At 39.1% G+C, this 26739-nt stretch overlaps 1 protein-coding gene across 2 annotated transcripts in view; it reads right to left on the bottom strand.

Annotated features, from left to right (window-relative positions):
- The window catches only part of PKHD1 (PKHD1 ciliary IPT domain containing fibrocystin/polyductin), a 279722-nt gene that overhangs the window by 79167 nt on the left and 173816 nt on the right, over nt 1–26739 (bottom strand). For both annotated transcript variants that reach the window (XM_027789196.2, XM_027789199.2), the window contains exons 53-59: nt 20865–21002; nt 12212–12325; nt 10183–10270; nt 6615–6769; nt 4543–4695; nt 3296–4174; nt 1965–2127 (exon numbers count right to left, since the gene is read on the bottom strand). In XM_027789196.2, coding sequence (XP_027644997.2) covers nt 1965–2127; nt 3296–4174; nt 4543–4695; nt 6615–6769; nt 10183–10270; nt 12212–12325; nt 20865–21002 — 1690 coding nt within the window. The remainder of the gene's footprint in view (nt 1–1964; nt 2128–3295; nt 4175–4542; nt 4696–6614; nt 6770–10182; nt 10271–12211; nt 12326–20864; nt 21003–26739) is intronic.

Raw genomic sequence — 26739 nt, forward strand, 5'->3', positions numbered from 1 at the left:
TGTTGGAGGAGAGCTCACCTCACCTGAGACATATATGTGACAGTTGAGATTAATCATTTCCTAGACAAGGGTCTCTATTGACTACAGAAAGAATTTAGTGTTTTCTTTAGATTACACACTTAATTTTTTGATCACTGAAGTGCAGTGAGCTAAATCACATTTTGAGAATTTTAAGTGCTTTTAACTGCATTTTGACTAAAGGTTTAACACAGCTTAAAGGAACTAGCCAAGTGGCCATATCATTCCTATTACAAAATACAATGAAAGACGATGACTTGTAATCCAGAGAAGTCCAGGAAAACATCTTCAGATTACTACATGGTCTTGAAGAAAAATTAGAATTTCTTGGGCTCAGATTGGAACAACCCAATTATTGGTATTTTGAATGTAGAGGTTTACAGGAATGGCAGAGAAACAAATGGGACAATGGCCCCAGCAAACACAGCTCAAAATAGATGGAGAACAAAGATAGTTCCTCTGATCCTGACAGCTAGTTCAATTCCTGGACATTTCTCAGAAGATCCAGCGTTTCAGATGGTTAGGTCTACTAGTAGGACAAGCAAAGTATCTCATGGTGTTGCTATATTGTCTGATGTTTCCATTTCCTCTCTTGCTCTAAGGCAATTCTCACCTTCTCTTTGACAGGACATATCCACCAAGACATCCCTCCAGGATGCTGAAGCATTGTTATGCAGCCACAGCCCAGGTCAAGCTCAGCAGCTGCAGAGGTGGATTAAATAAATGCACGCAGATAATGCACAAGGAGTACTGAGGGATGTAATCACCGCAGAGGTTTGCCAGACTACTAGGAAAGCATTCAGTTATCCATATGCATTCATCATGTTTGAAAATCACCAGCCCTTGCAGTGGACTCTGTATTCAGCAGCTCACTAATAGCATAATATTGTGGGATGGACACAAAAGTGAAACATAATGGGAGCTGACAAGCTGGACAGGTCTCAGAAATCTACACTCAAACTAATGCCCAGAGCAAAAAGCAAAAATTCTGGCAGAAGGCTGGAGGGGCTCTAAACATAGCAGTGTGGGACACCTCCAATTATTTTTGACTGGCAAGTGGAGTCCATGCTGGATTTTTTTGCTACTTCAAGGCTTTCCTGACATAGCCTCTGTGCTGTGTTCTCTGGTTGTAATAAATAAATAGGCATGTGGTTTCCATTGGACGTGGTATGTTTAAACTGCTGCAACCAGCAGTGTTTTAAGGTTATAGATGAAGCTTTTCCCTCCCTCTTCCATGTTTCTACATGCACAGACGATATTCTCCCTGGGCAGGAGCAGTTCTGGCAATCATTTGACATCTCACAGCCTGCCTGGTACTGACCAACATTTCCAATGTGATCTCGCAGGCAAAAATCAAGCTCCGCTTCCCCAATCAAAAGGACATTCCGTATCTCAGGGTTTTTTGCTGGAGGTCCTGACATTTTCTGAAGCTTGCGGTTGAGAATTCAGAGGTGCTCAGGATGGAGTTTTAAGAAATGGGATATGTGGGGCTTGTTCTGCTATACAAATGTCAGTAAAAAGGGAAATCCAAGAGGATTATTCTGGAGAAGCACCTTGATGGAATCTGAACCTTAAATTTTCAAAAATTGCCCTAGACTAAGTTTGCTAAGGTTTTTCTTCTCTTTTTTTTCTTTTTTTCTTTGCTTTTTTTTTTTTCCCCCCTGGATTTCAGTTTTTCTGTGCATGTTTGTTTGATGGCTGAGCCTGACTTTTGACAGACAGGAGCAGTACAAAAGCAGAGACAGAGACAAAGAATGGGACTGCTCTGCAGCTAGACATCCAGTCTAAGCTAATTGCTTAAAATCATTGTAAGACAATAAAAAAAAACAGCTGATACAGAGGTGAAGATGGGCCCAAAACTGAGGGTGCTCCTTTTTTTTTTCTTTTTCTTTTTTTTTTTCCCCCACAAGCCATTGAAAAATATAGTTCAAAATGAAACATATTACCTTGTTGGGTGAAAGTAGAACTTGTCCCTCTCATTGACATGTAACATCCTTGATGACTCTGCTGTGATAAGAGGCATGATGCCTAAATGGTCAGCATTTGACATGATGCAGACATCCCTGTCTTCACTGTAGCAGCTTTTTGTAAAACCAGTAAAGGTGACTTCTGCCAGGGATTAAGAGAAGATCAAGTGAGGAAAAGTGGTTGGGGAAGTGCCAGAAGTAGAGAAAGAAAGGCTCTATGACATTTTCCATGTTAAATTGCTCCCATATGTGTGTGTGTGTGTGTATACATATATATATGTACAAATAATTTTTGTATCAGAATAATTGCTTGATCATAGATCCTCAGTTGGCTTTAGAATATTTTGTAGCCAAGTTACGTCCTAAGTTGACACAAGCCAAGTCATACCCATATGAAATGAAGTCAAACAAAATGGTAACTGAGAAAGAAACAAAAGTAAGAATGATTAATAAATTTTCATCTGAATGAGTAAGAACCAGTCTAATGACAACATGCCTTGGACAGTTTATCCACTTGCCAGATAAGAACAGAAAATGAGCTGGGTCTGGTAACACAGGCTTGGCTCTGACACTGAACTGTTACGCAGCTACAAAATCCATGGTTTTGCCGCAAGTTTTCTGCAATACCCTAGGCAATTCTGTTTGTCTTTCTCTGATTCTCTTATTCTTCAGTAAAAAGAGGATAATGTATTTTCTTACAGAAGTAGGTAGCAATGAGGGATAAAGGCATGAAAAACTGAGGTATTTAGATCCCACCATGGCAAGCAGCTATTTAGGTTCTGCTAAATGCAAATACTACTCTGGGGACTGTAAAATTCATTTGAACCAAAGACGAGGGATACATAACTGACTTTTATTCCTCTTGTGCAATCCCTTCTAACAATAAAAGCCATAACTGTTTCTGTGCAGCTGTAGTCATTATGTTCTACGCAAATTCTATACAAAGTGTGCTATTCACTTCTCAAACTTGTTATCTTTATTTAGCTAGAGGTAACTGTAGATCAGAGAGATGAATCAGGTGGAAAAATAGATAGTACAAAAGGCAGGCATGTTTGAGATAAAATATATACATTAGCACATGACATAATTATCCTGCAGTAAATGCAGTAAATGAAAAATACCAAATAATTAATTTCTTTTTAATGAACGTATCAAACTGGTGAGCAATTCTGTTACTAATTCCACTGAGGCTTGGATTTCTCCACCATGACCACTTGTGGTGTGGAAAGCTGTAACTTCAATTGGAAAAATTAAATTAGTCAAGAAAAGCAGTGACAGAATAGTCTGCCTAGTGGACATGGAAGACCAACCTTTCAGCTTCATGAGCCCCAGGACTTTTGGACAATGCCCAGTCTTGTGCCATGGGTTTTCTGGCCTTTGGCTGAGAACAGTGGTAAATGTAGGCCATAAAATCCCAACACGGCCTCTTAGAGGGTAGGATGGTGGTCGATCCTTGGCTGTTAGATCAGCTGAGTGAGGCTTGATCCTGTCTGTGATACAGTCAAAAGTTGAGCTTGTTGCCACAATGATGGAGTTTCTAAGCTCTATGAATCTTTTCCCTGTGTGGCATTGCATGGCGTAGAGACAGTACACTACTGGCATGAGACCCACGGTGTTGTCCACCAGCACCACATTGTCCATGACGACGCTGCTTCCAAGATGGAACATGACACCATAGTCATAATTCTTATAGGATAGAAAGCCTGTGATTCTAGTGCAGGTCTGAAATCCATCTTCCTGATAGAGATGAATACCATGGAGACATGAATGAGCCACATTTTCACTGCAGTACTCTCCATCTAACAAACAATCTTGGCCCCTGATATGGAAGCCAATTCGCTCAGATCCTGCCACAGCATTGCCACAGAGGGAGACACCAATTACAAGGTTCACCTTGATGGCAGCAACCCAGTTTAGTGAGCCTTCTGGCTGCCTGCTCAGAATAACAAGGTTCCTGATGAGAGAATGATTTTGCCCTTCCAAATCAATGCCAGGTCCAACTGTATTGAACACCATGTTATCATGCAACAAGATCCAGCTGCTCATGACCGCTTTAATGCCAGCTCCGCAGCTACTACTGATGCTGGATGACACCACTGAGGACTTTTGAGATATGTTCCTGAATTCGACGGCAGAAAGCTGAGGAGGCCCAAAGTTCAAAAATTCTGTATTTAAGATTTGAAGGACACCTGCAATGAGATAACTATAGTGAAACAGAAGCTACAAAATTACTTCAGAACTGGTAAGGGTGACAGCCATCTAAACAGTACTCAGGCATATAATAGCAGGCAGTCTTTGCCAGTGTGTTGCCAGCAATGGATATTTGATAATAAATATATATAAAGTTACAGCAGAAAACATCTAACCACAGAACAGACCCTCCTAAAATATATCCCATTATGTATGAAATATTATTAGCACTCAAGTTTCATACATGTTGCAGAGTCATAGTTCACTTAGAGTTGCACAGCACATGTGAACGGATACATCCGTTCTTAGACTGTACTTTCTCAGGCAGAACTGGTCTGGTCAAGGAGGACAGGTGAATCTCAAGTACCTTCAAACTCTCTTCCACCAGAGTCTGTAAAACGTCCCACCAGCATCCTCCCAGTGCAAACCACATCAGATTTTATCTGTATGTTCCGTGTTAAGAGTCCAACCTCCGCAGCCAAAGGGATGCGTCTACCGTCTTCTGTGTCATGGGAATGCCCTGGAGAGTTTCAAGAAAGAAAATGTGATAAGTGTCTATCATACCTATAAACCATTGCTTTGAGGGACATAAAGCCTGACAGCTTATGCTCAGCCTCTCTTCAGAATATGCGCTGACATTCAGGTGTGTTTTTCCTCCAGCACAACCTACATGCATCAACACAAAAACAGAAAGGCCACCTGCCCATCAAATATTCACCACGCACTTATATTTTACCAACATTTTTCATTTTTAGAAAAAGAATGTGCTAAACCTTTTCCCTGCGGTGTGCAGACGCCAAATCAATGAACAGATTCACACTTCATCTTTTCTAAGCTATATGTGCTGGAGTTATTCTTCAGTATGCTGCAGAGCTGATCTCCATGAATTCTCATTAGGATCAGACCAATGACAATGCTAAAAACAACTTGCACGGAGTCTTGTTGTGGTTGTGTGCATTTTCTAAACAAAGCCTTCCTAAACAAGACTTTTGAGAGAGTTTATGCAGATGTCTAGCTTGGAATTAGACTCAGGTGACTTCAGATACCTACAGATATGATTTACTTATCCAAACTGGTTTTATGCACAATGGAGAGCAATAGGCAATTCTCAAGTGTGATTTGTTATCTATTTTACACATCTGCTTTAGGGGGAGATTAAATAGAAACAAGAAGTATGTGTTTTTTTGCTTTGATTATCAAGGGAGCTGAGATTGACTAGCTCATGTGTGAACATTTACTGTAGATATCTACATTTGCCCAGGTGAATCCCAGTATTTATGTAGCTCAGTTCTCCCATGAGTCCTTTTTTTCTTTTTTTTTTTTTCAGCTATATCTAACAACTGCTGCAGTACTCAATGTGTATGCAATCATTTCATCTCAGGATACTCTTATTATATCTACATTAGCTGAGAAAATAGGTTAAGAACCATTCTCTGGCCCCAAGACTGACTGGCAGGGTTCTTCCTTCCCTCACAAAAAAAGAAAGGCAATGTACAAACTACTGGAAATGGAGTCTAGATGTGTTATCTTTTGAACTACTTTTTTTATTATTATTATTTTCAAATGCAACTGTCATACAAAATGTGCCATGGAGGCTACTAGCATTTAACACTGAGGACAATTGTAGAATAGGGCCCAGTTCCAAGTGTTAGCACAGGTACAGCCAATTAAACCACACGTTGTTTCTGAACCTTTTTATCCATCCTACTAACTTCCATGCCAATTAACTTGACTAAAGACTGAATTAAAAAATACATTGCTATACACAGGAAAAATCCTGGGTTTGGAACTTCACAATTTGATCTGTTAATAGAAGTTTTTTTATTTTGTTAAATAGATGGTGATAGATTTACTTTATAGGTTGAAATAAAATTAAATAATCTATTTTTCCACCTAAATACAGATCCCATATAATCTACACAGGAAATAGAGTTACATACATATTTTATGTTTATTTACATATTGGATTACAAATATATTAATTTCATGCCATGAAATTGGTAAAATTTTGCACTTAAAACTCCATGGATCTAACTATTTTGAAATTTGAAAAAAAAGGATTTTTTTAATTTTTCAGGTTTTGAAAAATGACAAAAATTGTGCAAATGGTCTTCAAAAAACCTGTATTTTTTCCCTTTACTTTCAGTTACTTTCTTTCTTTGTTAACCAGTTCTACTTAAAACACGAAACACCACAAAGTTTTCTGAAATTATTCAGCACTGAATTCAGCATTAATTTTATTCCCAGAAATTTATGTTAGAATCAGCCATTCTGCGCAATATTGAGGATCATGTTTTTAGCAGATCAAAACAGAAAGAAAAAGCAAATGGAGGAAGACATGAAAATACCTCAATAAAGTAAAATTGATCTTGGTGAGGTATGAAATGGAAAGTCAATACTTCAGAAGAAAACTCTCAAATGGAAAGGCAGATTCCTTACCAATGTGCCTGTGCAGAAGGCGTTCATGAATTCTTATGCTATGACCATTGACTTCTTTAAGTGTAACTACTTCAGCTTGGTGGGCTTCATAGGAGGAAGAGCTGATCACAATATTTCCACCAGAATTCCAGTCTACTTCGTCCTCCACAAAAATCCTGTCATGGCAAGATATTAAGTTAATGTCATTACAGTTATGAAAGTTATGCTCTCAGATTTCCTAAAAAATGAACATCAGTTTTGCCTAGGCAGCTCTCGGAAAGAATCCACAGGCTATGCTTTAGGAAAAGCCCCTTTAGGGCTTTCTGCAAAAACAGATGTCTAAAATATGTGGAAGGAAATTAATCCTGAAATGTCTATTTCACACCACTGATTTACAAGGTATACTGTTCCAGTACGGAGTTGCAGGACTCAATTACGTTGCCTCCTAAAGATGTGTCAGGCTATTTTTGGTGCCAGGAATATCCTAGAGCTGAAAGTCAGCTTCGAACTTAGACAACAAAATGTAGGTTGTGTAGGGTTGTGTATGTGTGTGCACTTGGCATTAAGCTTCTGCTATAGTTGATGGATACAGTCAGTATTGGGTGGAAGGCAATTTGGCCCTCTCTGAACTGGGCACACAGAGCACAATTTGATTCCCTAAAGAAGAGCACCTCTTGTTACCTGACAGGTTCCAGGATATTTAAGGCATCAGCTGGTAGATATGATAGGAGTTGTTCATGGAGAGTGTTCCTGGAGACACCACTGGAAGCCATGGAGGGGACTTAAAGGCACCTCAGATGAGCCCCAAACCTATGTTTAGGTACCTGAATCCTGCCCTTAGCAGTGGCAAAGTCCTCTAGGCTCCAGCACCGAGAACTCTGCTGACTCTACCAGGAGCTTAGTTACCTTCTTAAACATTACACAGACACCTACAATTATCTTTTTCAATTTTCAACTAAAAATCTCCATTTGCATTCAAAGCTCTATCTGGAGGTCAGCAGGGTTTTAGCTTCACATATAGAAAATAAAAGCATTTAATGGAAGCAAAATGGACAATGATCAGTTTTTATATATATTTGATAAACACCTTTTCCTATTACAGGGGGTGGTCAGGTGTCCTGTTATTGGTGCTGGCCAGGTGATGGTCTATACTGCTCAGGTGATTGTTGAGAAAAAAGACCACCGAATGAATTGAGAAAACACCTCATCATGTAGTCAGGAGTGACAGAAGTGTAGAGAGAAAGGAAAGTCCTAAAGGGATAGAGCTGGAGATATATGTTTACAAGTTTTTGTAGTGTCTTTTCTCACACCTTTTTTCAAATATGAGCAGGCTTAAGATGAGTACTTCCAGTTCACAGCACCTGTGAACATTCAATAGAGAAGTCTATCAAACTTTGATTATTTTTTTTTTTTTTTTTTGCTTAGAGGAAGCACTGGATACCTTCTGAAACGGCAGGAAAGTGCTAGTGTGACTGAGAACTGTGTACTGTTCAAGGATAAATGCACTGGCAAAGAGGAAGCAAAACTACACAGAGTAGGAATTACTGTGGCATATGCTTGGGATTTTTGTCAGTTTACATATAACCCATACTAGAAGTTGAATCTTAAGTCCAGTCCCAGACATACACTCCAATTTACATCTTGTGAACCCAAACATAACTCTTTTGGTTCTTGCATTTCAAAGAATTCTAATGAGAGGAATCAGTAAGGAAAAGAAAATGTGGCTTTTAAGAGACACCATCTAAGATACTGATCTATTGAAATACTCATTTAGATTTTCATTGCAAGTAAATATATACTTTCCTTTTTATTATTTTTTTTTCCTCCTCTTTGACAACACAAGTTCTTCCCTAACTCTTGTGTATGTTCGTGCCGGAAAATAAATACAGCAGCTTCTCTCAGTCAATAAAAAAGCCAATTCCTTCAGTTTTCATGCTCTAGCACTGACTTGCCTATTTCCTGTGTCTAACCACATTAACTCTTAGCTGGCTATTAGTAGACTTTTCATGATAAGTAGCTTTTCCCCCTTTCTTTTTCTTAATAATGGAAACAACTTTTTGTGCCATATTCAAGGTCAATGAATGAGCTCCAAATACTTGTATCTTAGCACCTCGTGATATTTCATATAAAACATCTGGGCAGCAGACCAATACTAGCCTGGATCCATTTCATCCAAGTATTTAACTGGCACGCTTCAGTTGAGAATCTTCTTGCTCTGAACTCCCATTCTAATCAGGGAAAGAGAAGGATTTCCAGAGGGGATTCTAATGTTACATGATTTGAATCAGCATCTGTAAGTATCTGTCTCGTCCACTGACTATCCAGCAAGCCTAAACAATTAATCTACTCTAGACACTGAACTGCGTGAGAGCTAACAACAAACAAATTCTAATTGTGAGGTTGTTGTGCTTCCATTGCCTACCTTTACAATGAGTTTCCAAGTAATTCCTTCCCTAAATGCTGATATTTCACCTCTACCCAGCCTGGAACTCTTCCAATGAGATTTTTTTTAGGCCTGACTGATAGAATTTTTTGCTTTGAATACATATATTTCAGTTTAAAATGAAGCACTTGGAAGAAATAGAGCAAAAAGACAATAAAAAGTTTCTGTAACACAAAATCAAGAATGAGAGCTCCAGTGACAGCTTAGGAGGTGCCCACCCCACACCAACTAATGGTCAGTGCATGTACAGGGAGATCCTTATGCAAACATGTTCTCTGGTTCAGATGAAAGGTTTGAACTTCAGGCCATAGACACCTATTCACTTAACAAGCATCTGTGGCAACTCCACTTAACCTGCCTTAGGTGATGGTTTTCACTAAGCCTTCAGACTGAATTCATGGGTAAGTGATGATGAAGATGAGTCTGCTGCAGGGGCTGTAAAAGCTTATGGATGGCAGCACCAGGGGAAAGAGAAGGTAGCTTTTCAAAGCTATTTTTGCCAAGGTTAAGTGAAAACGTGTCTATACCTTGGAAGACTCACATCCCTAGACAGAAACTTACTCATCAGGCTATACAGGCAACCTTATGTTCTTTGAGACAATTGACAATAATTACATATACAAAAAATATTAACTCTAACAGGAGAAATTAAGACTCATAAGTTCACTCCAAAAACTGGTGAAAGACTGATCTAAGATGTTGAAGAACATGGTTCATATCCCAATTTTGCTTAATTCAGAGATGAGATTTTAATGTAGGTCTCTTAAAACAAAACAAACATCCTAATCACTAAGATATTAGCCACTTTTGAGTACATCTCTTCATTCTACAAAGAAAAAAGTAGAGGGACAGATGGAGGAAGGAAAAGAAAGAAGGAAGGAGGACAGAAGGGAAGAAGCAAGCAAAGAAGGAAGGACAGAAGGAAAGAAGAAAATCTCAACTTTGTTCTTCCTTAGAATTAAAATTAATCTTAAAATAGTATAATTTTCTTGCAAGGTGTAGCATAGTTGTTCTTTACCTAGATATAGTTTAAACAGAGCCTATCACAAAGGAAAAGAGCAGTACAACTCATAGGAACATTAATACAAGTCATAGGAGCAGGATCCAAAACTTAATATTTGCAGGTGTATTTGGGCAAAATACCACCTTTCATTGCCAGGAGCAACATTAGTTTCCAGATGTGTCCAAGACATCTTAGGATAAGCACTATAAATTTGCACGTGTCCATAAACCCCTGGAAAAAAACAAAAGCAGGAGTTCAAAAGTTAGGGGAAAGGAGACTTGAGAAGAACTGAACCAACTAAGTACATGGAAATATTTATATTTATTAAAGCATGGTTTTATATTTTATGAAAAGTGTAAGAACAGCACATAGCCTCCACTTGAAATAAAAAGTGAACTAGAAATAAAGTAAAATGACCACCATGTGTAAAGCCAAGAAAGGGTATTGTACCATAGAAGTCTCATTAACTCAAACTAGAATTGCAGACAAAGTATTTACCTAAAAAAAAAAAGAAAAAATAATTAAAAAAAAATCTACCTTAAGCAAATAAATTAAGTAAAAACTCCAAGAATGAAAAATACAAAAAATTACTCAGCTACTATTTGTATTTCTGATGTCTGAATAATTCACTGTTTTGTTCTGGAAAGGGGATCCAAAGCAAGGGCAAAAAGCCAAAATATAGAATTTTTCATATAGGTGTCATTTTCCAAGAAGATTAAGTTTGAAACATGAAAAAAATTATGATTTCCTGCACTGAAATGTTTTCTTTCATTTGCTGACCTGATCTAAAACCTTTCAGTATGAGTCAGTTCAAAATTTCTTCTGCAACTCTAATAGTGACATGTTGCTTTAGAGGAGTTGTGTTTTAAGTATTTGAACCTCTGTTACCACTTGGACTAATCTCCTGCCCAAACAAATTTTTCCAGGATACATGATCCTTATCGTCCAAAAGAAAACCAAGCATTGGTAATGCAACCCTGATTATCCCACCAAGACAGGTATTCAATATAACTTCTATGATCTTGCATTTGCTGTGGTTTAAGAGGATAGGATCAACAGTTATGAAGTCTCATTTGATCCATGACAGCGTGCTAAACGACAGCAATGCCTCTATCTTCTCCTCCAGCCTAAAATCATAGGAAGTCCATTTGCTAGCTCTTGTTATATTTGAACTCCTAAGTAATGTAGACTTAAAATACCCCTCAGAATCCATTTCCTCGTCCTGCCTTCCAAACAATCTACATAGCTACTTGCTAGGTTTGTAATCACTTGATCAATGTGTGTAGTAGTTTCTCAATGTCACTATCAGAAACAAATCATGTGGGGGTTTTTGTTTCTTAATTTATGTTGGTTTTTTTTTTTCCTTTGTCCTGAATTTCTTTAATATTCTACAAATCTTGATCCAGGCAATTTGTCTTGATAGCAGTTTGAATTTCTACTATCTTTACAAAAGTTCAGCAATGAACAATGTCTTGCAATACTCAAGTGTTTTTTAAAAGATATTTTAAAGCATGGAAAACAGAAAAGTTAATTTATTTCTTTAACCATAATTATGTGAGAACATGTAAAAATTAATAGAAACCTTCATTTGTCAATCTTTGTATGGGTCCAAATGCTTGGAAATATTTAAATGTGTGTATTTGAATCCATCCAGTAGCTCTTGGATTTAATTAATCTTACTTAAGTGAGGCATTTAAAAATAATGATATGAGTTTAAACATAATACTAGCCTCAAAACTTGAGGACCATTTGTTTTATCCTAAGAGAGACCAAAGATAACTGAGACCAAATGCCTCTGGCAATATTAATTTCACTCTACTCAGCAAGGTTATCTTATTTTTAATAACTTCAGTTCTGACAACCACCTTTTACAAATCTCAAATCTAGAACCAAGAAAACCCCTTGTAAGTGTGTGCAAGTCCTTTTAACTCCTCTCTAGTTTCTCATATGAAACCTCAGGAATTGCCACCTACTTGCTCACTTCTGTCAAATTTGGCCTAAACAAAATCTTCACAAAAAAAAAAAAAAGGAATTGAGCTGGTGAAAGTTAAAAAATTTAGCTAAAAAAAATGTGTGTACCTTTGTTAGATGTTTTCCTGTATGACCTAGGCTCACAGCAGTAGATCTGGCAGTTGCCTAAGATTGGTTTGCTACGAAAAGGTGAGCACATACCAATATTCCCTGGGTGGACATTTATTTCCTCCAGACGATCACAGTAAATCCCTTCAGATGCCCGAAGAAGGATCAACAGCTTTAAATCCTTTTCTAGGGGATGTTGAAAAGAACCTGCAATAAAGACAAAACAGCAATAACCCACCACAGAGGCATCAATAGCTTTTGTAATGTTGAAACTAGGGGGGAACCGGGGTGTCTGAATCCAAATTTAATGGTCTAAATGGCTGAACTAACATTTCCCTCCTTAGCCCATTTTTGCCTTTCTGATCCTTTACAATTTCACCAGTTCCCAGACATGAGTTGTGCAGCCAGGATGGGCAAAATGGTTTTTCAGACCAATGGAAAGATTGAGGGAAAAGATCAGGGGGGAAGAAAATGTCAAAGAAGTTTTGCTGTGTATGATGGTGCTCTTATCTTGTGGTGATAAATCTGTACAGTAAACTGTATTCCAATTTTGACTTCATTTATTTCACCAAGGGTAGTTTACAGTTTCAGAAGAAAATGGCCTAGCACTAGACAGATACTAAGGAGGGAAAAGTAGGACAGTTTTTGCCCTGGAGAAATGTATGTGGAGTCCAGTAAAAGAGTTCAGCGTTCCTTTAAAATTAGAGATTAAATCAATTATGCAACAGAAAACTGCAGCAGATGTAGAACTAAAAAATACATACATATCTGTACAAAATTAGCTGGCCTGTCATGTTCTTTTAATATTTAAAAATTACTAGTTTGGAAAAGAGAGATGATTTTGTGTCCTAAAGAACATTCCTCTTTAAGAGCATTTTTTAATTAAGTGAAATCAATAAATAAATTCATTGTTCCCCATCAGTGTCTGGCTGATATCTGTGGATATTTGAATTCTCTGTACAGCTTTTAAATGGATAAAAGACTAACAGCACAAGACTTGCATGCTCCCCATCTAATATATCTCACACCAGTAAGCTCATATCTTCTCTGGGGACATGGAAGGAATTCAATCTTACAGTGTCCATCGCCCATCCAAACCATCTGTGACTTTCTTGTTTAAACTCACGTAAGTGTGGTTTGAACAGAAGAAAACCAGGGATTGTGTCGTAACTATATACTACCTTCACAAAGCAAAACTAGTGAAAAGTGCTTTCACCACTGACACACTAGGTTAAAAAAATATCCACCTAGAGCAGCAGAAGAGTTATGCAGACATTTGTGTCTATTTTTGTGTGCGGAGTGATTGTTTTCCTGCTTCACCCTCACAGCAAGTTGTGATCTAAAATACTCAGCCTGAGCATACCTTTCCCAATCCTCAGGTCAACCTTTACCCTCTGGGATAAAATTATTAGCTACACTGAAGACCAAAGAAAGACTCAGCAAAAATGTTTGGAGACCTTCATATTGATTTTAAAATGTTATTCATAATTACCATTTCCTAATGATGATGATGTCCCCTTAAAGTGGGGGGTTATTATTAAATGTCATCATGAATTACTGTTGGTGTCATTATTGGTGTTGCTGTCTGTCTCCTGGTTACAAAGCATTATTATTTTTTCTAGTTAAGTCAGTTAAAATAGCCATGTGATATATCAAATTCTCACCTCGATTTTAAAAAAATTTCTAAGTAGGTTTCCACGTTTAGCAATCACAGACAAACGCTTGGAAATGTGAATTCTAAAGGTTTGAAATGGAAGTTATCACTCCTTTAAAAGTCTACATTTAGCTAAAATTAATGATTTTTAATCTGAAAAAGCACGACAATAGGCTAAGGAAGTTTACCCTTGTTAAAGAAAAAACAAACACACAAACCAAAAATATAATCAGTGTGAAGCAAAGACATTATAATAATACTATTTGTAATAGCTCATCACCATATTAAAATCTTAGAAAAGAAAGAAAAAGATAGGATGGTAATGTTCACAGAAATGCTTCAGTGGCTGCGAAGTGTAAATGGTATATGACACAACAAAAGACAAGATATCTATAAGCAGAAAAGTTAGATTTGTTTTAAGTGTATTTAGGAACAAAATAATCTTAATACTTCCTTATTTCCATTAATAGTTCCATAGCTTTAAATCACCGGTATATAAAACTGCATGCAAGTGCTAAGGTTGAGTTGGTCCAGAAAACAGATGGACTATCAAGGTGGACTTTTCAGTAAGTTTGTGATCACTCACGATGTCTCAGAGTACTTGAAGAAAGCTAACATTGTGCCAATATTTCAAACAAAGATAAAAGTAAAAGCCCCAGGTAATTACAGGCCTGTCAACTTGACACTGATTCTAGGGGAAAAATAAATAAAAACATAATGTCCAACTCTGAAATCAATTAATAAATCATTAAAGGTGGATGATATAATTAATGCCAATCAACCTGGTTTTATAGAAAAAGGTCCCGTGAAACTTCCTTGTTATCATCTCCTAATGAGATTACAGGTTTAGTTGATAAAGATAATGGCTTTGATATAATATAATTGGCTTCTTCAGGGCGCTTGAATTAGTAGCAAAAAACTTTCTGATTAACAAACTACACCAGTACAACACAAACATGGCACACATTAATTTACAGGCTGACTGACTAGAATAGGGCATTGGCTTAGAAAAGTCTGGTCTTGCAAGCCTTGTGGTATGCAATGTTTTATCAATGACCCAGAGGAGTATGAAGATACTGAAAGCAAGCAGATAAACTAAAAGGAGTAAAAAAAAAAACAACAAAAGAGATGGCGCAGCAAAGTCAGCAATAATTTGGAATTGAAGAATTATTAGGAAAGGAAGTGAAGAATGTTCAAAATATAAGATAGCAAGCAGGTCTTGAAAAGGTGATGCTCTGTCTATGAATGGATGGAGATCAAAGGAAAACAAAGGGAAAAGCTAAGTAATGTCTGAGATACGCACTTTGGTTTAGTCTAAATACAGCCCTACAGAATGGCTCATGAAAATGAAGCTATGGAATAGGCAGCTACCTCAGCTTACTCACAGGGAAATCTAAAATAGTTAGTGCACACAAGTCACTGGGGCTGGATAAGTTTCATCACCTTACAAAGTAATACAAAACCACAGCTCTTGTAATAAGTAGTTTTATTAAAACTACCAAGGTGCCATAACCACTGGAATCATAATCTCTGCAACACATATGTGAAGGATCTGGGCTTTAAGTGTCTGTCTTTGAACTCTGGATGTGAAAACCTCAAGTTACTTATCCCACTTTATTGTGGTGAACAAGTTCTACATATGATTACATCAATTGTCGAATTACCTATGCTGCATGAGATGCACAGAAATGGTTCCCACTTCATACTCCTACTACAACTGGAAGGCTTACCAATTTGATGAGCAAACTGGTTGATCATAAGGTACAATAATAAGGCACTGCTGGCAAAGAACAAGAAAAAAGTAATTGCAACCAGAAGCTGGCAGAAGTGTCTGGTGAGGTGTACAGAAAAAGTCAGGAGGGACTTCAGAGAGCATATGCAGAAAACAGGCAGGGTTTCCTCAAACACATGTTCTTCTAGTTGGAAGTTTTATCTGCAGTTTGAAGGCTTTTCTCATCTGTCCAGATATAATTCATATCTGCCAGCCTGAGCAGTGTTTTGTCCACTCTGGATGTCTCAGGTATTCCTTTAGTGCAGACACAGGTCAATCTGCTGGTGCGTACGCAGCAGCTGCACAACTTCCTACAAGCTGGGCTTTCTGCACAGGCACTGCACAGTCAGCTTGATGTGTTCACTGTCTGTCAGATGGTAGACATCACATTAGTTGGCCTCACTGCAGGTGTGTGACCTTCTACAAGGGGTATCTAAAGCTGATGTTCTTCCAGGGAGTGCTGGCAGCACAACGCATGTACTATACAGTGCAAAAAAACCCCTCCATATATATAATAATCTTATGCATAAGAAACAACCTATTCTGTTAATAAAGTAATCACTGATTACGTACTTTCCTGAAGAAGTGTGAGATCCAGCTGCCTTGATTGCAACAGAGATCTATTAGCACAGTGGTTACAGCTGGTTCATAAACCTTCAACAGGCCTAACCTCCGGAGAGGATAAAACCCTACTATGCAACTATACGGAGGGAAAAAGAGTGAACAGAGAGTAAGGTGTGGGTTTTTTATCCAGATTTTTACTTATTCTGGACTGCAGCCTGGATCTAGTTTGCTGTTGAGTTTCAAAAGCATTTTCCATTGTTTTCATATTTCAGTTTTATTCCAGATGTTCTTCCCAATAGACTTTTGTTGTGGGTTTTTTTTTTCTTTTTCCATAGCAAAACTCATTCAATTCTTTCCTAGAATAGTGGTTGTTTCCTCCCTTCTAGCCTTTTCTTTCTTTACAACATAACACTCTGCAACAGCTGTTGTATATAAGAGCAAGGAAATCTGCGATAAGATCTTCTCCCTTCCATCGGCAAATAGACTTTGCTAAATATCTTGGTGTAACCATGTCCAGTATCAGCTCTGTATTTCCTGAATCCAAAATTTCTTGGACTCTAGCTACTCAGCCATTTTGAAAACTGTAGCGTATTGTCACCAGAAAGCTTGAAGACTTTATTCACGGTCAATACACAGCTGGATAGTCACCTAGCATGGGTTCTCTTTCCCAAGCTGTTCCTTCGGGTATCCAGACTTCACTCTGCAAAGAAGCCTGTAAAAGCAGCCTGTAAACAAGGAGACATCTCATGGGTTGCCTCTTACATCTGTGCTGCCAAACAGGCAGAAGAGATGAGAGACAGGCAACTATGGAGTAGGAACCAGCAGCCAGAAGTGAGATGAATGTCCAAGGAGACACATAGGATACGATTCAGCTGCCTAAATATAGATGTCTAATCCCACCTGAGAGTCCTGGTGCCCTCCAAATCCACTATGTGAGGTTAGCACATACAAGACAGAGCAGTTCAATGGTAGGACAGTGGCTTTTTAAACAGAAACTGGAGGCCAGGTTGGACACCAGAGGATGCCCAAAGTGAAACAAAATCCTTGTAGTGAGGCAACTGAACTGTGTTTCCAGGGAGATTCATATGCCCACATTTAGGTTTCTTAATGCAGATATTTCCATGTTCTTTGGCTATCTGAGCCAACAAAGATCAGACAATACAGCACAGACTGTAATTTGTGCTGGATACCTGTACTGCCTAGTCCGATTGACTGAAGCTGCTCCATTGCCTATATTGACTAGATCTCTAGTGAAACAGCCAGCTCACATGCTGATGTCCACACGTTATGCCTAAATTCAAGTCCCTTAAACATGTGAACCAAATCCCTTTCCTACATGGTACGATCAGTTAAAAGAAACCAAGTGGCTTGGAAAGGGTAAAAATCAAACAGACTGAGGCCAAGAGATTAATTGGAGGGTATGCAGATGGTGCAATGAACTTTTCAAACCACTTTTTCTGTGATCAGGGATAAGAAATTGCTCTCAATACATCAACAGTATTCCAGCTTCATACAAGCTGAATAGCTGTGCAGGGATGCTATGTGACTGCAAGATAGGAATCAGCTGACAGCTGAAGAAGATGGGACCCACAAAACAGGTACTGGAGAAGCTGGAAAAGGCAGTTAATTGGAAACTCACTTGTGTGCTAATTGCCATTATAACACTGAGCATTAACCATCACTAACATACGGCCGTTTCATGAGGTACAGTGATTTACCCTTTGGGAAGTCAATATGGGGGTTCTTACTAGTACTGCAAAGAAGGCGAGTGAATGTAGTAGAGCTCTTACCACAAGCAAGAGACGAGACATAAAAAATGTCTGGGGTTTCATCTCCAGACAATCAAGCATGAGCTAATGATGACCTTAGGCTTCTTGCCTCAACTGAGTGAAATGACTGACAAGGAGCCATCATGAGATTTGCGAAAAAATAATGTGACAAGTTGAGACTAAAAAGAGAAATCCTATCTGGATAATGACTTGGCTAGTTCTACTATAAAAAGCAAAAATAGCCTGCCAGCAAAGAGCAGCTGAGTACAGTGGAGTTCAGGATGAGTCCAGCGGATGAATTCATGCAAAACAAACTTCAGCATTTTCTGCAGCCTTATCAGGAGTTGAGGGCTTTGTTCAGCAGTGGAACAGAGCACTTTCTGCACATTTCTTTTAATGCTGATGTTTGGGTTAAAATGAATGGAATGGCCCTAATGTTGAGCCTAACATTTCTTTTCTTATTATGACGCAGGTGTGCTAACAATATTTAGCAAATTGCTTAATCTCTCTGAACCTCAAACTCTCTTTCTATACACTGGAAAAATACATAATTTTTTTACAGCATGGTAATGCAGGGAGGTAGAAATAAATGAGGTTTCTAAAAATGTTATTGCAAATACCATCAAAAAAGAGACATTGAAAGTTTAATTGAAAAAAAGCAGCTCTTTACCTGGGAGTGACTACTACAGAAGAAGTAATCAGAAAATCTCCCCGGGTCCAACAACACTGAAGGCCTGGGAGCACCCAGAGAAATTATTGTGGGGATAGATCCACACATTTTACTTCTGGGTTGTCCAAGGGCTCTGACAGAGTTCTTGCAACCCTTTACATCTCTTTAATTATCTCACATCTCTCAGTCATTCTCTTGATCATAATTCACACTGGATTGTGATCATACATTGAAGAGGAAAGTGCTGACAGACCGTGCAGGATCAAAGGTGTCCCAAGAATCCTGATCTTCCAACAATCACTGTATTTCTCATCCTAGTTTCCCTGCAAATCACTGTTTTAATAAAATTAATTAGATTCTTGTTGTCATTTCATAAACTCCAATTTTTCACTTGTTTTTTTTTTCATTTGTTACATGTTTCTCATACTTATTTCTCATACTCATAGTTACATATACCCAGTTCCTGTATACTTATAGTCTTGTTTTAACCATCTGACTTTGCTTTTTCCCTGCAGATAAGATGCCAAGTGCTCTAAAGGACATATTTTTTTCTAGAACTGATCATTGTTCTCTAGCAGTTTAAGTGAACAAAACATTAAGTCTCTACCAGAGAGTCTTTGGCCCAGGCCACCGAACTGGAAGCAACGCCACATGACCAGAGATCGCTATGCAGAAAACAGGGCATGTAGAAATTACACAACAAGGAGGACCTGGGGATTTGGCTCACATGATGTCAACCTCAGATCCTGCTCAGGCAATGTTGAATGCTGATGTCCACATGTATTAAATCTGTTTACTAAACTGTCTCATTATCTATTTTGTGTCAGGATTTCTTTAGGGTGTGGTAGGATTGGACAGATGGGCTTCAAAACCTTCCTTTAGGCACAGAACAGTCAGGATTGGACAGATGGGCTCCAAGAAGTTACCTTTAGGCCTCGAACACATGGGAAAAGAAAGAGGAAGGGAAAAAAAAAAAAAAAAAAAGCATGCACTCCCGGTTTTACAGGCAAGCATAGAAACCAGTATAAGATGCGGGAAAATTGCAGAGTCTCTACCCACCGATGATCTCACAGCTGCAACAAGAGCAAAGATAGCCCTCCAGAAGATGCTGGACTGTGGTTCAACAGCTGCAAATACCTGTTTGGCTTTTAATATCATTACTACTGACAGATGTGCTGGAGGGGAGTTTGTGCAGTAAAGAAGTGCCTCAATGTTTTTTTAATAAGTGTTTTTTGCAATGAACACATGCTTTTCCTTAAAACCAATATGAAACCATATTTAAACTACAAAAGAGTGTAAGAAGAAATGACTGAGACTCTTTTAAGTATATATATATATATTAACCTCCTAGATTAGGCTTTCAAACCTCTTTTTTCCAAAGAAAAACACAAGACTGCAAAATAACTCTTTTGGCCAGTACTGTATTAACTAAACAGTCCCTTGAGATTAACCACAAACAAATATTGGAGCAGACTTCCTCAGGAGGTGATTACACAAACAAATTCTCTTTTTAAAGTTCATGAAACCAATCTTGAGAAAGGTCAAGCAGTGATCAACAATGTGATCCCAGTGTCCTAAGGATTCCTGTAAGTAAATACAATGCCTGGCTTTAGGAACCTTGATATTTAAAAAGAATTATGTGGGTAATTGCTTGTGGGTGGAAAAACACTGATCCTGTCCATTGCAAATAATGTGGAACAGCCCCAGTGACATTGGGGACTCTGAAAGCACTAGAAGTAGGGGCAAGGTGGTACCTCCCTTTAAGTCCTGGTGCTCACCTGTAGAGGATGAGAGGAACAAATGTACTGAATCCAGTTGTGCCAATTTTATGCCACAGCAGGATTTCCAGGCACTCTGGGGATTCTCCATGACTCTGTTTATGTTGGGTTTAAATATTTCTGTCACCTAGAAAGTGCCTTCCTAATGCTCACAGACACCAGGCACTGCCTGAACACTAAGGTAGATCCTGCCCTGAGGAATTACTGTCTCATAAAGCAACCCCACATGACGTAGGGAGGACTTTTACACATATCCGATAAAATCTCAGCCACGATGAAATCAGGAGTATCTCCATTATCTTCAGTGAAGACAACGGTATTTGTAATATGTTGCTGTTAAATGAACAGGTAATTAGCTCCAGTGGATAATCATTGTCCTTAATGGGGATTCTGGGCGTCCACATTGCAGATGGCCAGATAGTCATGGGGCATTACGGTGGCCAGCATGTTTATAGTAACACTGTGCAGTCTTTCTTCCCACTTCCTCTATCAAGAGCAGAAATAAACACCAGGCATCCAGACCCCAGGCTGCTCACTTACCAACTCTCAGCATACCCCCCAGCACCACAATGCAGGCTGCGCTCAGGACGTTGCTGGAGTTGCTGGGGAACTCGAGAGTCCCCAGAATGTAAAGGCCTCTCAGAGTGGGAAGAGCCGTATCCACCAGGATGGTCCGATCTGCAAAACAAAGCAGAGGGTTGTTTATAATGATGGCAGCCTACCAACACTGCTTGCCAAAAAGTGTGGCATGGAGGTGAAGAACGTTAGCTTTGCTTGAGTTTTGCTTTATTTAGATTATTTTTTGCTTAGAACTACTGGAGCAGGGCGTGTGTGTTTGTGCAGCATCCATAACCAGAACTTCATCTAAAGCTGGGGCTTGACAGGGTGGCTGTAATCTGACAAATTAATAATAACTCCGTATTTACAATTATACTGTTGCATGCTTAAGTCTCATCAAATGTGGCTTGAACCTTTAAGAATGCATGTGAAGGGCAGCAAGTCAGAGACGTGTTCGTCTTGCTAGTTGAACTTGGCTCTGTTTATGAAAGTAAATCTTGATCACCCAATGCAATGAACAAGGACTAAGCTAAGCTGTGTCCAGACATCATTTTTCCCTTATGACAATGAAGACAACAGGATCGATGGAAGTGAAAAAATCCAACAGTGTCAAATAGGTGCTTCACAGCACAAAGAGCCTGCAGGTCCCCACCTTGTTAACAGCAGTGATCAGGGTGACAAGCTGAAGCCACACACCATAACCTGAGTCCAGTAACACCCTGTCACTGCTTTTCCTTCCCTGCAATTTGGCTTTACTCTCAGGTTTTGGGTATAAAAGCCCACCTCTTCCCCACCAAGAGGAAAGCTTTGCTTACACCAGCACAATCTGCGGGAAGCCAGACTTCTTCAATTCTGTATTCACAGGACTACTCATTCCCTACTAAAAATTTGGTTAAGAGTGACCAGGGAAAACTCCATGCCCTTAGGTACTTCAGGACAAAACAAGGAGCATATTTTTATATTGCAGAATAGAGTGGGGACTGTTGTTGACTGAGCACAACACCAGCATCACGGCTGCCTCCTAAAGCTGCAAGTCTACAGCCTGTGAACCTTTTAAATGCCACTTAAGCTTTCCAAGTAGGACATGAAGAAAGATGGAAATGGTGTATCGTTTAAAGGTAGCCCACCGCACAGAGGTGAATTCCAGCCTCAGGGCCCATCTAATGCGCTTTGATGTCACTAGGAGCTTTTTGGTTGATTGCACTGGAAAATGGCTCAGGCTCTTAAATTGTGATTTCCATCTCCTTTCATTATTGACAAGACTAATTTTCCAGGTATAGTAGTACACCTCTGAGTCAGTGTATGTCCCTGGAAGAAGGAAAAGCAAGGTATTTCCTTAACAAAGTGTTCAATAAGATGATCTAATTTTGACTTCCATAGAAATAGCTGTGACTTCCATAGAAATATCTTGCAGAAAATAAGTCTTCAACATAATGACAACTGCCAAATTCTGCCCAGAGATTTGCTGTGACTTTCACTGATCTCATATGCTTTTATTGTGAGGCACAGACATACAAAACTGGAGAGATTAAGGCACACACATATTTTCTAATGGATTTTGACAGAGTGGTGAGAATGGGCCCCTATAAAGAATTTAGGTGTGGAACACAGGAAGATCCATGAAGTGTCTTGGGAAGTGGATTAGCTACCTCACAGGTTTTCTTCTGCCTGTAGCCATTAGCAACTGCTTTGGATGAAGACACAAATGACCACGCAATGTGTAACACAGGCAAAGTCCTTTCCCCAAAACATGTGGAGAGGGACTAATCTAAACCATTTGGCACAAAGGTTTAAGAATTTTTCCAAACCCTGTTTGCAGGAAACATAACCAAACCCCTCCTCAAAATACACTCAGAAGCAGACTGAAGAAAAAAAAAAACACAAGCAGTAGACTGTCTTTAATTTCCCAGGTTTTTTACTTATTGGTTTTGCAACCCTGAAGTTTCACAGCTTCAAGGGAAAGAAAATTTCTGCATGTAATGGGGTCTTGGATCTGCTTGCATATTTGTTTTTTCTTTTCTACATACATGTTCCTACTTTATCCTTACAACTCAATCATCCCACCTCTTCCTTTCCCAGATTTTTCGTCTTTCTCTCAGGACATCAGCAAGGGACACCTTGAAAGCCCAGGACCTCCATTCTCAAGGGCTACTGCAAGAACTGCAGCAACCCATGGTTACTCTGAGCACCTCATCTCAAAAGAAATTCCTGCATCATTGGGCTGAAGCATCTTTAAAGAATGCAAGGTTTTTCACAGCATACAGATGTAATAAGTCTCTACAGAACAAGTGCAATCTTTTTTTCCCCTAAATCTCACACTGTTAGCACTTGATACATTTTTACAGGCATGAAGAAACTCCTGCCTATAATCTCTTTACAGGATGGGTACGGTCCTCTACCCTGCAGAGCTGAGAAGAGAAGGCACAGTATGTGAGGATATGAAACAGGGAAGAAAATAAGGGGTAAGATGTGAAAATGATCTCTCTCAGAGAGAAGGGGAATCTAGCTTGTGAAATCACAGCTCAAGAATGTGGCAAAAAAATGCAGCTGACAAAGGCCATAAGTATATTCATCAAACACAGACTGAAACATTTTTGCAAGGAAAAGAAGTGCTCCTAGGCATACCATTTATATGTCAAGTTTCAGTCTAGAACAGATATTTTTGCTGAGTTGCACATCTTTCTAAAAAAAAGGTTTTACAAAGTAAATGCTGACTGCTCTGTTAACTGTAGCATCATGTATGTGAGCCTTGAAACACAGGAGTGATAAATTCCCCCACTCAGAGATATCTCTGCAAAACTATAGTTTCCTTAGTCTAAAATAACAGCACTCTGGGGTGAGATCTTTGGGGTGTGAAGTCCTCGCAGGATGAAATGTTGCTCTGTAAAAACAACAGAACACTCCTTTGAGGAAGAAAAAGTCCTTCCACACTTGAGGAGAAAAGCAAACAAATTCAAAGGAGACTTCCTTCCACAGTCCTTAGAGAATACACTCATTTACGTAGTAGAGGGAGATGATGACTAAGTGGTTAAAAACATAAACTTTAGGTCACTGAGCTCAAGTGGTTTACCTTCAGGGAAAGATAAACCGGAGGTGGTTTTCTCCCATGAAGACATTCATATAATGGCAGGCAATCACTTTCAGGAAACCATAGTTTGAGCCTGAAAACAGTGTTCTGTTTCGTTATACATATACTTTATTCAGACAAAAGTTCACAGGTATGCCACAATCTTAATGTTCAGATGTACAATACTGAGAAGTCGCTAATGACTCAAGCAATGACATAAAATGCCTTTGATCAACCGCATCGCTGTATAAAACACCATAGCATACTATTGAATGGAAATCAGGCACAACAGAAGAGCTATTATATGAGATACAGTACTGCAGCATTCATCTCTTCAAACAGAAAAAGTTCAAAGAAAATCAAAATCAGAAAATGAATAACAGAGTGAATTTCACCACTGGAAAAAAAGACCAAAAAAAAAAAAAGACCAAAAAAAAAAAAAAAAAAAAAAAAAGAAGAGAGAAATTGCCAGAGGCTACATGATATCATATCAATACCCTTCAAAACAGCATTCCATTGCCTGGAATTATAACACATTCTCTTTCCATCCAGAGCGTGCTGTATCAGGAGTGTGTCATAGCGAAAACCATAAACCAAAGCCCTGAAAATCCGAGGGCTTGAGAAGTTAATGCCACTGCTGGCTGCCAGAATGGCATGACTAAACTCATCCAGCTTGTTTTTCAAGGTGGTGTGACTGCTGAAGCCTGATGCATATGAGAGGTCCTTGTGGGATGGCTGTGGCTCTGGAGGATGAACCTCCAGAGATAAAAGCACAAGTAGTTGCAGCCTCAGCTAAAGATTTACAGCTGGGGCTGGAAGAGGCTTGTATCTGCTAGGGAGACAGACAATGAGGGGGCTTGTAACACACCAACACTTAAAGTCACTTTAACATGAAGAATCCATCTCTGTCACAAGTGAAATTCATCCTTGTACAAAGAAGTTATTAACTCCTGAAGACTCACCCATGCTTTATAAACAAGGCAAAAAAAGAATAACTTAGTACACAACTCCAGTTTTCCAGCCCTCCAAAAAGCAGCCTCTAGATGTCAAGCAGGCACCAAGCAGCAACACAAAAACCTGGGGTTTAATATGAACATTTTGCTAATAGAGGTGTTTTCTAGCTTTTCAAACTTTCCTGAGTTTGACCCACGAGGCAGCCCTAGGGCTGCAATTTCTTTATTTCGTTAAATAAGCAAACTGAAGCCTTCATTAGCTAAATTTGGGCAGTGCCCTAGTTTTCAATGAACTCTGGGAATCCATATTCATTCAGAGATCTCAACAGTGTCAGGTCCAGACCAAATCTTCTCCTGCACCCCTTCACACTAGAAATGAACACTAATCATCTATAATTTGTTTTTATAAGACTCTAAAAATGTACTCTGGGGGCTGAAAGGACCGACCCGCTAATGTAGAGCATACCAGAAGTAGCCCCATGGCTTGGCTTCCAACCTGAAAATCAGTATGGATGGCTCCCAGAAGGGAATTATAACTAAAAGACAGTGAAGAGTGAGACACAGCTGCATCTTGCCAGGAGTGAACTGCAAAAACTTATTTTGGTGTGAAGAGTGAGACACAGCTGCATCTTGCCAGGAGTGAACTGCAAAAACTTATTTTGGTGTGTACAGCAGCACAAAAGTTTGGGTGGTTTGAAGAATGTTTGTTTTCACAAGAACAGACTCTCACTTTTCTGTAGCCATCTGGATCCATTCTGAGTTTAGCAGGATATGCACAAGCTAGTGGAAAGGGAAGTGAAGGGAAACATTCATAAAATGCTACAATTAAACATAAATTTTAAAATTGTCAATTTCACTTTAGATTTTGGTTCCAAGCAAGGGGTTGACTTTCCTGTAACTGGAAACTCATATACACATTTGTGGCAGCAAAGTGAAGTATGACAGATGGACAGAAAATTCATCTTGCCTAAGCACATTTGAGGTGCCTTCATTTGAGCAACAAACCCAGTGGCCTTATCACACCAATGCTGACAATGACTCCAATTTCAAACCCTGCACTCTGTTAACTCCCACTGCCAGTAAGTGTTTTAACGCATCCAAGCCAGTAAGAATGAAGAGGGAGAGTAAAAAGAAAGCAGAGGGAGGATGATCAGAGAAGATGGGCATGCAAAAGAGCAGTTCTCTCTAAATATATATTGGGTGATAGACAGCTTGTGTTTACATTTCTGTTCATGTTCTTGGGCTAAAACTGAAGAATAATTCCAGAAAGGCACTGGAGAGAAGAACAGTGCAGTTTCTGCACACCAACTAAAGACATATATCTACTCTGATGATGGGAGCTAAGTGATTTTATCACCGACAGGAAGACAGTCACACAGTATGGCTCTCCACTGGTCCTAGCAGGCAATGCATTTTTGCTTATCGTTTGCCTCTTTCCTTTTCATCCATTAGTTTTTTTGGTTTTTAACAAAAGTTCAAAAAGCATCTGAAGAGAAGAGACAATTTTATTGTACACTGTGGAGCACCTTGCTTTAAGCAGCTGAACACAGTAATTCAGAACCGGGAACTCACAGGGCCTTATCCTGCTGCTCAGGCACCAACTTGTGTTCTGGTTTTGGACAACCTTTATTGCCCTGGCCCCTCACTTCCTGACAGGCAGAGAACATTCCTGTCCATGGTAAAACAACAGATTATGTCTAAGGGGGCAATCCTTATCCCGTTGCCTCCCAATCAGTTGGTACCAGTATGCTAGAGAGAACTGCCATCCTACCCCGCGGCACAGTGCAGACATTCCCCAGTTAAGCTGACCAAACCAGCACTGCTCTAAATTTGTGAG

The sequence above is a fragment of the Falco peregrinus genome, chromosome 7, assembly GCF_023634155.1.
Source record: "Falco peregrinus isolate bFalPer1 chromosome 7, bFalPer1.pri, whole genome shotgun sequence".
Taxonomy (NCBI): domain Eukaryota; kingdom Metazoa; phylum Chordata; class Aves; order Falconiformes; family Falconidae; genus Falco; species Falco peregrinus.